At 52.2% G+C, this 12,372-nt stretch overlaps 1 protein-coding gene across 2 annotated transcripts in view; it reads left to right on the top strand.

The window, feature by feature from the left end:
- The window catches only part of ITGA3 (integrin subunit alpha 3), a 36,562-nt gene that overhangs the window by 22,450 nt on the left and 1,740 nt on the right, over positions 1 to 12,372 (top strand). Inside the window, exons 13-25 of one of the 2 annotated variants that reach the window (XM_010341881.3) lie at positions 127 to 276; positions 381 to 478; positions 745 to 892; positions 1,154 to 1,222; positions 1,799 to 1,878; positions 1,960 to 2,037; positions 2,879 to 2,981; positions 3,115 to 3,297; positions 3,487 to 3,609; positions 4,291 to 4,404; positions 5,266 to 5,364; positions 11,040 to 11,165; positions 11,521 to 11,661. In XM_010341881.3, the coding sequence (XP_010340183.3) occupies positions 127 to 276; positions 381 to 478; positions 745 to 892; positions 1,154 to 1,222; positions 1,799 to 1,878; positions 1,960 to 2,037; positions 2,879 to 2,981; positions 3,115 to 3,297; positions 3,487 to 3,609; positions 4,291 to 4,404; positions 5,266 to 5,364; positions 11,040 to 11,165; positions 11,521 to 11,631 (1,482 nt within the window). In that variant the 3' untranslated portion in view covers positions 11,632 to 11,661. The remainder of the gene's footprint in view (positions 1 to 126; positions 277 to 380; positions 479 to 744; positions 893 to 1,153; positions 1,223 to 1,798; positions 1,879 to 1,959; positions 2,038 to 2,878; positions 2,982 to 3,114; positions 3,298 to 3,486; positions 3,610 to 4,290; positions 4,405 to 5,265; positions 5,365 to 11,039; positions 11,166 to 11,520; positions 11,662 to 12,372) is intronic. The other variant, XM_074388630.1, reaches the window with a different exon arrangement.

The raw sequence follows: 12,372 nt of genomic DNA, 5'->3' as shown, positions 1-12,372 counted from the left end.
GTTCAGCCTGTCAGGTTTTCAGGGTGGAGGGGGCCCCAGCTCTTCTCTGGAGTTCAGGGTGGTGTGAGGATTCAGCTGGGGCAGGGAGCAGTGCAGGGCTGGGCTCAGCTCGCCCTCTCTCCCCAGGACAACCTCCGTGACAAACTCCGGCCCATCATCATCTCCATGAACTACTCTTTACCTTTGCGGATGCCCGATCGCCCTCGACTGGGGCTGCGGTCCCTGGACGCCTACCCCATCCTCAACGAGGCACAGTCTCTGGAGAACCACACTGAGGTGGGTGGGGCCGGGGCCTGGACTGGAAGACCAGGGACCAGGAGGGCGGTGGAGCAATTGGGCACTGGGTGAGGTGTGACCCTCACACCTCCGGCTACCCCCAGATCCAGTTCCAGAAGGAGTGTGGGCCTGACAACAAGTGTGAGAGTAACTTGCAGATGCGGGCAGCCTTCGTGTCGGAGCAGCTGCGGAAGCTGAGCAGGTAGCCAAGGGTGGGGCGGGGCTTCCTTGACTGGCATGGTGGGGGCGGAGCCTCATGCCAAGGCAAACCCGAGGGGCGGGAGCTTTAGCGGGACAGATCGGGTGGTCAGAAAAGGGGCTTTCTTTTCAGGTAAGACTAGAGGGCGGGGTCTGGCTGTCCTGAGAAGGGGCTTCTCTCACCTAGGAGACCCCAGGGGCGGGGCCTAGTTGATCCTGGAGGGCCCCGGGGACGGGGCTTTTGGCTGAGTCCTGGGCTCCTGCTCTCAGGCTCCAGTATAGCAGAGACGTCCGGAAACTGCTCCTGAGCATCAACGTGACGAACCCCCGGACCTCGGATCGCATCGGGGAGGATGCCCACGAGGCGCTGCTCACCCTGGTGGTGCCTCCCGCCCTGCTGCTGTCCTCAGTGCGCCCCGTGAGTGCCCGCTGGCCGGCTCAGAGCCCAAGCAGGGTTCCACCGCCGCTTTGCATCCCCGTATGCATGTCCTGTACAGGTGTTGTCATCTGCCACGTGCCCCCCTCCTCTGGTCTGGGCCTCCTTGGGGGCCTTAGCGTCTTTGCTGCTTGGAGAACCCGGTTCTCAAGCTCTAGGGCTTCTGACCCTGCACCACAGAGGAGGGAGAACAAGCCCTACTTTGACCCGACCCTGACCGAATTATTCTCCTTCTTTCCTCAGCCTGGGGCCTGCCAAGATAATGAGACCATCTTTTGTGAGCTGGGGAACCCCTTCAAACGCAACCAGAGGGTGAGCACTGGCCACATCCTCCTAGCCCTCCTGGGTCCCCTGTGATGAGCTCCTTGTCCTTCTACCTGCCTGCTTGCCGGGCCCCCTCTAAGTGGAGAGCCACAGTGAGGGAGGGGAGACCCACTAGAGGGTGAGAAGAGGCCCAGAAACTGAGACAAATGGGGCTGCTAGGGAGCTGTGCACAAAGCTAGAGCAGATGAGCGGGAGGAAACCAGTTTTACCAAGCATCAACTGTGCGCCAGCCCGAGCTCAGCACGGTGCTTCTGTGGTATCATCCTCACAGCCTTCTGTGGAGGTAGATGCTCTTTTACAGAAGAGGAAACACACACTTAGAAAGTTTCAGTGACCTGCTCAAGGCTGTGTAGCTCAAAAGTAGCAGAGCTGTGACCCCCACGGAGGAAAAGGGAAAAGGGAGACAGAGGTGAGATAGGGAAGTGGAGACCCCTCACCCAGAACAGGAGGAGGAGGAGAAGGCCAGAAAGCCAACTAGAATAGTGTGCAGGAGCCCTCCTTCCCCATGATGTCACCCCACCGGGCCCCAAATGCCACTCTCTGCCTCCCCGACTCTTTTGGCAGATGGAGCTGCTCATCGCCTTTGAGGTCACTGGGGTGACCCTGCACACAAGGGACCTTCAGGTGCAGCTGCAGCTCTCCACGTGAGTGACCTCGAGAAGCCAGTCTGGGTCAGGGCTGAGGTGTCCTGGATCACCTTCCTACCCCCTGCATTTCCTTCCAAGGTCAAGTCACCAGGACAACCTGCAGCCCATGACCCTGACTCTGCTGGTGGACTATACACTCCAGACCTCGCTCAGCATGTGGGTACCACTCTCCACACCCCCCCACCCCAGCCTCTGTGCCTGAGCTAGGGGTTCCCTATCCCCAAGGTACCTTCCAAGCTCCTCTGACACCTCTCTTGGCCCAGTGTCCTCAGGCCTCTACCTCCCCTGGGTCATCCCTTCCTTAACAACACCAGTCACTATTATTATTGTTACTATGATTATTCCCCCTCTAAGCAGGCAGAAGTGGAGGAATCAGCAACCTGGGGGCCAAGGTGTTTTCCCTCCCATTTTATAAGAGCTCATTGTGTTATTTTTTTTGAGACGGAGTTTCGCTCTGGTTACCCAGGCTGGAGTGCAATGGCGCGATCTCGGCTCACCGCAACCTCCGCCTCCTGGGTTCAGGCAATTCTCCTGCCTCAGCCTCCTGAGTAGCTGGGATTACAGGCACGTGCCACCATGCCCAGCTAATTTTTTGTATTTTTAGTAGAGACGGGGTTTCACCATGTTGACCAGGATGGTCTCCATCTCTCGACCTCGTGATCCACCCGCCTCGGCCTCCCAAAGTGCTGGGATTACAAGCTTGAGCCACCGCGCCCGGCCGTGTTAAGGGTTTTATATACATCGTCTCAATGACTTCTCACAGCAGCCCTGTGGCACAACAGCCATAATTAAGTCCGTTTTACAGATGAGGAGACCGAGGCTTAGGGAGGATAAATAGCTTGCTTGAGTCCATACAGCTGGTAAATGGCAGAGCTGGGGTTTCTACTGAGGTGCCTGATGTCAGAGGGGCCATAGTTAACCAGTTTTCATGCCCACCCCTTCTGCCAGGGCCCTGGTCTCCTGTCCCCCATGACTCCAGCATCCTTCTTACCCTTAGGGTAAATCACCGGCTACAAAGCTTCTTTGGGGGGACAGTGATGGGCGAGTCTGGCATGAAAACTGTGGAGGATGTGGGAAGCCCCCTCAAGTATGAATTCCAGGTAAGGGGCTCTCTGGGGTCCTGGGCTGTGGTTTTTTTTTTTTTCCGAGGTCTGAAGGTGGGAGGGTTGGGGGTTGGTAAGATGGAGGTGGTTTTCCAGGGGAGAATGACCATGACACATCTTGTGCCCACAGGTGGGCCCAATGGGGGAGGGGCTGGTGGGCCTGGGGACCCTGGTCCTGGGTCTGGAGTGGCCCTACGAAGTCAGCAATGGCAAGTGGCTGCTGTACCCCACGGAGATCACCATCCATGGCAATGGGTCCTGGCCCTGCCAACCACCTGGAGACCTTGTCAACCCTCTCAACCTCACCCTTTCTGTAAGGACACCATCAGGAATATTTCATTTGCATCTCATTTGCATGCTGCAGGGCAGAAGGGGCCAGTGTCTTTCCCCTCCCTCCCCTCATACCCCTCTGGCAACCTGTCTCTCCCCACCTTTCCCCTCTGGCAACCCTTCTCCCAATTCTTCCTCTGCCCTGCCAGCAAATCTCCTCTTTCCTCTCCAGGACTCTGGGGACAGGCCGTCATCTCCACAGCGCAGGCGGCGACAGCTGGATCCAGGGGGAGGCCAGGGCCCCCCACCTGTCACTCTGGCTGCTGCCAAAAAAGCCAAGTCTGAGACTGTGCTGGTGAGTGGCCAGGGTGGGGTTGGAAGGGACTGCACCCACCCCATCACAGGGTGCCTGGGCACCAGGGGCACACAAAGCAAGGGAGACCTCAGTGTGATGAGGTGATGAGACCTCTGCCCTTGGGAGCCTCCACACACAGTAGGGAGCCTCACCTCCTGCCCTCGGAGGGTGCTTCACTCTGACGGGGGAGCGTCGAAGACAAGGGACCAGAGGAGGAGACCCTGGCTAAAGCTGGGGACGATAGAGCTGCTCAGAGCCTTGGCGGCAGGAGGCAGTGTGGGGCAGGGTGTTGTGGGTGGTGTGCGCACCTGCTGCGGGTGGGGAGAGGAGAGCTGGCCTGGCAAGGAGGTTGAAGCCCAGCTGGGTAGAGAGTGGGGAGTGGGGTCCCAGGGGCAGGAAGCCGGCAGGGAAGTGGGTGCAGGAGGTTGGGTCCTGTTTACATGTGCAGGGGCCAGATTCCATGTTATCCATCTGCCTGGCATTATATGAACTTTGCTCAAAGACTGTGTCTGAAAATCATAACTGTGAGGTGGGGGACGTGTGCGTGAGTGAAAGGATGTCAGGCCCCTTTGGGTCACCCAGGGGTGAGACAAAGCCTGGGAGGGTGGCAGGTAAGGAGCACAGCATGAGGAATCTGGAGGCCCAGACCGTGTCACGCCTTGCGTTCCCTGCCCTCCTCAGACCTGTGCCACTGGCCGTGCCCGCTGTGTGTGGCTGGAGTGCCCCATCCCTGATGCCCCCATTGTCACCAACGTGACCGTGAAGGCACGAGTGTGGAACAGCACCTTCATCGAGGTCAGTGCCTGGGTCTCAAGGTCTCCCCCCCCCCCATCCCGGTGGGGAGGACCAGGGTCATAGCAGGGCTGTGTGTGAGAGCAGGGCTGCATGGATGTGTCCGTGTTGGTCTCCAGCCAAAATGACCGCTCTTGTGTCCATTATGCATCCATTACTTCCCACCTCTGTGCCTTTCCCCAGGCTATTCCTTCACCCTGGAATGCCCGTGTCCCCTCTGCCGTCTCTGCATGTAAACTCCTACTTGGCTTTCAAGGTCTCTGTCAGATGCTTTCCATCAGTGAGGTCTTTTCTGGCTCTTCCAGCTGAAAACGACCTCTCTTCCAAAGGACACCCACCTAACTTTCTCAGAAGCCACATGTGCCTTTATCACACTCGACTCTGGGTTGCAATGACTCACGTGCCAACTTTCTCATGCTGTCTAGACCAAACTTTTTCTCCGCGTGACTGGATTAGAAATCTTCAGCTTTGCAGGCCATAGAGTTTCTGTTGCCACTACTCAGTTCTGCCATTGCAGCGCAAAAACAGCCATACAAATGAATGGGTGTGGCTGTGTGCCAAAAACACTTCATTCACAAAAGCAGGTGCTGGGCCAGATTCAGCCCACGGGCCTGACCTAGACCATGACCTTCATTGTCTCGGCTGTCCCCAGCATCCAGCACAGGACCTGACGCACAAATGAATGAACAAATGAATGAATGATGTGCATTTGTATGCGGAGGGGAGGCCTGGCTGACAGATCCTTTGGGGTGCTGTTTAAGGATGCTGCATGGTGGGTGGGTGATGGGGTAGAGGTGCTTAGGGTCGGAGGGAGGCTCAGAGGAGTGTCAAATGTTCGTCTTGACCCACCCCCTCCCCATCCAGGATTACAGAGACTTTGACAGAGTACGGGTAAATGGCGGGGCTACCCTGTTCCTCCGAACCAGCGTCCCCACCATCAACATGGAGAACAAGACCACGTGGGTGAGTGACATGTTCACGAGGACAGCAGTCTCCAGCTAGAGCTTGGGAGAGCCAGGCGTCTTTTAAGAGCACATTGACACACTTCAGCCCTGTGGTTCTCAATCTTGGCAGCACGATAGGAGTCATCGGGAGGAGTTCTGGTGTCGGGACCGCACCCAGAGCAATTAAACCCAAGTCCCTGGGAGTGGATTCCGGTATTGCTGTGTTTAAAGTCCCCCAAGTGCTGCTAATGTGCAACCAGGGCTGAGAAGCACTGTATTCGCTTCTGTGATCTGCACAGTGTCTTCATGAAGAGTAGGGCTGGGATCACCTCTCTATTTTATGGCTGAGAAACTGAGGCCTAGAGAGATGTGAGTGGCCTCCCAAAGTGGCACAGCTTGTCAGGGGCTGGAACATGGGCCTCCTGATTATCTCACCATTGTCACATCCACCATGGACACATGAGCTTCTGGCCACAGGCAATATATATATAGAGAGAAAGGCAGGATAACAAGGCAGAACAGAGGGTCAGCTATGAGAACCTGTTCAGTATTGGCAGACGATGTCCTCGTCTACTTAACAGAAAAAAGAAGCCATGGAAAAGCTATTATTTTTATTTTATTTTGCTTCAGAGACAGGGTGTCACTCTGTTGCCCCAGCTGGAATGCAGTGGTGTGATCATAGGTCACTGCAGCCTGGAGCTCCTGGGCTCAAGAAAGCCTCCCACCTCAGCCTCCTGAGTAGCTGAGACTACAGCCATGTGCCACGATGCCCAGCTAATTTTTTATTTTTAGTAGAGATGACGTCTCACTGTGTTGCTCAGGCTGGTCTTAAACTCCTGGTCTCAAGTAGCCCTCCCACCTCAGCCTCCCAAAGCACTGAGACTACAGGTATTAGCTACCACACCTGGCCCAAAAACTGACTAGACCCAAAAAGAGAATTCAGGAAGTCCAAGAGGTCAAAACAAGATCAAAGTACCCAACCCCCTCGATTTCTTACATGCTAGCGATAACCAATCATATAGTTGCAAAGATCCCATGCAAATTCGTCAGAAAAGTGATAGAGCCGCTAGGAATAAATATAACAAGAAATGTGCAACAAAAAATCTTGAGTAATGGTTAGAAAAAAGTCAATATTATCAAGTTGTCAGATCTTCGCACCCACATTAGGCCAGTCTCAGTAGAATTCAGGAAGCTTGAAAAAGAAGTTCCCAAACTTGATTCTGAGTTGCATCTAGAAGAATACATATGATAAAATTGCTAATAATTCATGGTGAAAAGGATGTAAGTGAAGATCCGTGGGAGATACGTATAGGGAGCCGAATGCAGGGTTGGTTATATACGTTATTGTACATTTCCTAAGATAAATTAATGTAGTGTAGAAGAGGGGGAAGAAGGGCCAGAAAGATCAGTGGAACAAAATGGAACTTTATGAAACAGATGACCTTTTTAATCCGTGGAGAAAGGTAGATTATTAAGTAGTGTTAGGAGAACACATTTGGAAAATAAAGACAAACCTCTGCCTCACACCGTAAACAAGAATAGAGCTAGATTAAATATTTAAATGTAGCAATTAAAATGAACATGCCAGAATATAATATAGGATTTTAACAGTAATCTTTAAGTATGGGAAGAGTGAGTTATAAAGCCAGAAGTCACAAAGAAAAAATGTGATAAATTAGACTGTGAACATTTAAATCTGTACACAGCAAAAGAGTAAAGAAACTGAAAGGAGCTGAGCCTGGTGGTTCCCGCTTGTAATCCCAGAACTTTGGAGACTGAGACAGGCAGATTGCTTGAGCCCAGCCTTATGTCTACAGATAAATACAAAAATTAGCCGGGTGTGGTAGTGCACACCTGTAGTCCCAGCTACTTAGCATGCTAAGGCAGAAGAATCGCTTGAGCTCAGGAGGCTGAGGCTGCAGTGAGCCGTGATTGTGCCACTGTACTCCAGCCTGGGTGACAGAGTGAGACTTTGTTACAAAACAAAAACAAAAACTAAAAGGGTAAATGATATACTGCTTTTTAAAAATGTTGACAGCGTATGTGACAAAATATCAATATGTATTATTATGTATTTATTTATTTATTTTTGAGACAGAGTTTCGCTCTTGTTACCCAGGCTGGAGTGCAATGGCACGATCTCGGCTCACTGCAACCTCCGCCTCCTGGGTTCAGGCAATTCTCCTGCCTCAGCCTCCTGAGTAGCTGGGATTACAGGCACGAGCCACCATGCCCAGCTAATTCTTTGTATTTTTAGTACAGACAGGGTTTCACCATGTTGACCAGGATGGTCTCGATCTCTTGATCTCGTGATCCACACGCCTCGGCCTACCGAAGTGCTGGCATTACAGTCTTGAGCCACCGCGCCCAGCTGATATGTATTTTTTAATATATAAAGGATATTAATAGGCAGTGTACATAGGGTGAAATACAAATGTTTATCTTGCTCATAAAAAAATAGAAATCATAGCAACAAGATTTTTCTTGCCAGCACTATTAAAAAAAAAATAATGCTGGCCAGGTGCAGTGGCTCACATCTGTTATCCCAGCACTTTGGGAGGCCAAGGCGGGCGGATCTTCTGAGGTCAGTCTGAGACTAGCCTGGGCAACATAGCAAAACATCATTCTAATAAAAACACAGAAATTGGCTGGGCGCGGTGGCTCAAGCCTGTAATCCCAGCACTTTGGGAGGCCGAGGCGGGTGGATCACGAGGTCAAGAGATCGAGACCATCCTGGTCAACATGGTGAAACCCCGTCTCTACTAAAAACACAAAAAATTAGCCGGGCATGGTGGCGCGTGCCTGTAATCCCAGCTACTCAGGAGGCTGAGGCAGGAGAATTGCCTGAACCCAGGAGGCGGAGGTTGCGGTGAGCCGAGATCGCGCCATTGCACTCCAGCCTGGGTAACAAGAGCAAAACTCCGTCTCAAAAAAAAAAACAAAAAACAAAACACACAGAAATTAGCTGGACGTGGTGGTAAATGCCTGTAATCCTAGCTACTGAGGAGACTGAGGCAGGAGAATTGCTTGAACCTAGGAGATGGGTATTGTAGTAAGCTTAGATTATGCCACTGCACTCCAGTCTGGGCTATAGAGTAAAACTATGTCTCAAAAAAAAAAAAAAAAAATTTATAATGCTGTCTAACGCTGATGAGGCGGAGGGAAATGCTATTGATTTGGATGATAAATTGGTAGATTCTTTTAGGAGATGAAGTTTTCAATATGTATTAAAATTTAGAGTGCCCATTTCCTTAGATCTAGCACATGAGAATATATTGTAAGGAGCTAATAGGACAAGTATACAAAGATAAATGTATGGGGATTTCAAGAATTATTTATAATGGCAGAAAATTAGAAACAATCTAAAAGCCTTTCAGTAGGAGATTGGGTCAATAAATTATGGTACATTTCCTTCGATGACTGTGCAGTCCTCAGGAGAAATTAAGTTGATCTTTAACAATTGACATGGAAAGGTTGCTGGCTGGGCATGGTGGCTCGTGCCTATAATCCTAATACTTTGGGAGGCCGAGGTAGGAGGATTGATTGAGCTTAGGAGTTTGAGGCTATCCTGGGCAAAAAGTGAGACCCATCTTTACAAAAAAAAAAAAAAAAATCAAGAAATTATCTGGATGTGGTGGTACATGGTCTCAGCTATACTGGAGGCTGAGGCAGGAGAATCGCTTGAGCCCAGGAGGTGGAGTCTCCAGTGACATGTTTGTGTCACTGCACTCGAGGCTGAGCAACACAGTGAGACCCTGTCTTGAAAAGAAACGGGTTGCTGAAGAGTGTATGTGACATGATCCCATTTACATAGACCATATTAATATTCCATATTTTAAAATATGGAAAGAGATTTACCAGAGATTACAGAGATAGTAATTTCTAGAGATTAAAATTACTAGGAAACAGCTGGGCACGGTGGCTCACGACTGTAATCCTAGCACTTTGGAAGGCCAGGGTGGGTAGATGACTTGAGGTTGGGAGTTCAAGACCAACCTGGTCAACATGCTGAAACCCCTGTCTCTAGTAAAAATACAAAAATTAGCCAGATGTGGTTCTGAGCACCTGTAATCTTAGCTACTCAGGAGGCTGAGGCAGGAGAATTGCTTGAGCCCAGGAGGTGGAGGTTGCAGTGAGCCGAAATTGTGCCACTGCACTCCAGCCTGGGCAACAGAATGGAACTCCATCTCGAAAATATACGTATGTGTATGTATGTATGTATACATATATATATATATATATATATATATACACACACACACAGATATATATAATATATTACTTGGAATGTTTAGTTTTCTTTATGTCATCTGTATTTTTTAAAAAATCATCAAAATAATTTTAAAAGAAGTGAAAATCATGTATGGTCAGAAAAAACATGGCTGGGCACAGTGGCTCACACCTGTAATCCCAGCACTTTGGAAGACCAAGACAGATGGATCATGAGGTCAGCAGTTCAAGACCAGCCTGGCCAATATGGTGAAACCCCATCTCTACTAAAAATACAAAAATTAGCCGGGCATAGTGGTGCATCCCTGTAATTCTAGCTACTTAGAAGGCTGCAGCAGGAGAATTGCTTGAACCTAGGAGGCAGTGGTTGCGGTAAGCTGAGATCTCGCCACTGCGCTCCAGCCTAAGTGACAGAGCAAAACTCTGTTTCAAAAAAAGAACCCAAAAAACAAAACTCATATACACACACACACATCCATATTTATCTCCATTGTAGGGGAAGAAAAAGAATGAGATTATTGGCCAGGCACGGTGGCTCAAGCCTGTAATCCTAGCACTTCAGGAGGCTGAGGTTGGGAGTTCGAGACCAGCCTGGCCAGCATGGAGAACCCAGTCTACTAAAAAATAGAAAATTAGCTGGGCATGGTGGTACATGCCCGTAATCCTAGCTACTCGGGAGGCTGAGGCAGGATAATCACTTGAGCCCAGGAGGCGGAGGTTGTAGTGAACTGAGATCATGCTATTGCACTCCAACCTGGGTGACAGACCGAGACTCCATCTCAAAAAAAAAAGGGGGGAGGGGGGCGGGGAGGGACTATATGCTATGAATTCCTTGTGGTTTTTTTGTGAATATTTATGGAGTGCTTGCTGTGTGGTAGGTGTTGCTCTAAGCAGTTTTCTTATATTAAACACACTTAATTCTCCCCAGCAACCTATGAGATAGGTATTATTCCCATTTTACAGATGAACAACAGAGAGGTTAAGTAACTTGCCAAGGCCACACAGCTAGTGAATAGCAAAGCTGGGTTGGAACCCAGGTAGTCTGGCTCCAGAACCCCTGCTTTTGGCCGTTCTGCTATTCTGTGCGGTAGGCATTATGATCACCCCCCATCAGAAAGCAGAAAGCATGAGATTCAGAGGGGTGCAATTACTTGTCCATGGTCACACAGCTCGTCAGGGATGGAGCTGGTACCCAGCCCCAGATGTGTCGGTCACAGACCCAGATTCCAGGCCACCTCCCCGATCTGAGGCTGCTCCTCTGGAGCCAGGTCTTTGCCTGGGAGAAGCAGGAAGGACCCCTGGACCTGCTCTCGGTGGGGCCGACAGGGGCTTTTTCCGGCCCCAGGCTGCCCCCTACTGGCAGTAGGACAAACGGCAGGTGCCCTGGCCCAGCTGGCGATAGGAAGGGTGAGGAAGGGCCTAAGCCGGCAGACACAGGGCTGAGTCCACCTCTCGCCACTCCAGTTCTCTGTGGACATTGACTCGGAGCTGGTGGAGGAGCTGCCGGCTGAGATCGAGCTGTGGCTGGTGCTGGTGGCCGTGGGTGCGGGGCTGCTGCTGCTGGGGCTGATTATCCTCCTGCTGTGGAAGGTTAGGAGCCCAGCCCCCCGACTCCCACTCCCGGACCTCTACCAGCACACTCACCAGCCCTTCCTCCAGCCCAGGCCGCCCCATCCTGGTCTTCCCTTCCATTGCACCGCAGCCCCTCCTCCCTTTCCTCTCCACCTTCTCCCCCAGCTTTCAGGCTCACCCCGAGGCCTGGGTTAGTGGGGGGAGCTGCAAGCTGGAAAGGGAGACCCAGGAGCTCTGGCATCTGACCACATCACCAAGCTGGGACTGAGCCCCAGCCCCCAGGCTCCCCAGCCCTCAGCCCTGATCCACGCGTGCTGGTGAGGACAGCCCAGCGCCCCCCTGATGTCCCGTCCCCACCTCCTCCCCTCCTCAGTGCGGCTTCTTCAAGCGAGCCCGCACTCGCGCCCTGTATGAAGCTAAGAGGCAGAAAGCGGAGATGAAGAGCCAACCGTCAGAGACAGAGAGGCTGACCGACGACTACTGAGGGGGCAGCCCCTGCCCCCGGCCCACCCGGGTAACGGCCTCCGGGCCCCCTTCCCCGAGCCCCACAGCTGGCCAGGCCTCTGACTCTGTCCTATCTGCTCCTCTTCCTTTATGGGGCTGCTCTGGCCTCATTCTGTCCACACCACCACCTCAAAGATCAAGCCACTCTGACTCCCATGCAGCCCTCTGGTCTGGCTTTCATCAGCCTCCCCGAGCCCCTCGGTGACTTGGGACCCCATGAGGGAGCCATAAAACCCTCTCCATGATGACTTTGCTTTCTGGGGATTGGAACAAGGTCAAGGGCAAGGCCAGGCCCCATCTCTGTAAACCACAAGCATGTCCAGAAGAATTCTTCACTCCATTTCCAGCCCTAGAGAAGGAGGGGAGCAGTAGAGCCCCTCCTCCTGGGAACTAGCACGTTTCCTCCTGAGCAGCCCTTCCAGGATAGCGATGGACCCACTCCCAACGTGCTGGTCAGGGTGGACTGCCCTGCCCTGGCTATCCTGCCCACTGTCTCTGCAGCTGCCCTCGGTCTCCATCTGCCTCTTCCTCTCCTCTCTGCCTTCCTCAGCTCCTCCTTCTTCTTGGGCCTGGGGTGGGGAAACTCATCCTCCATCTCTCAGTGCAGGGAGATGGGATGTGTTTCAGTGAAGAGTTCTGGCTTTGAGGATCTCTGTGGGGGAGAGGGAGAGGCCAGGCACTGCCGCCCGGCGGCCTCCAACTCCGGATGCTGATGTCCTTT

This window comes from Saimiri boliviensis, chromosome 17, assembly GCF_048565385.1.
Source record: "Saimiri boliviensis isolate mSaiBol1 chromosome 17, mSaiBol1.pri, whole genome shotgun sequence".
Lineage (NCBI taxonomy): Eukaryota > Metazoa > Chordata > Mammalia > Primates > Cebidae > Saimiri > Saimiri boliviensis.
Note: the sequence above shows the minus strand (reverse complement) of the source record. Positions and strands in the feature narration are given on the sequence as shown.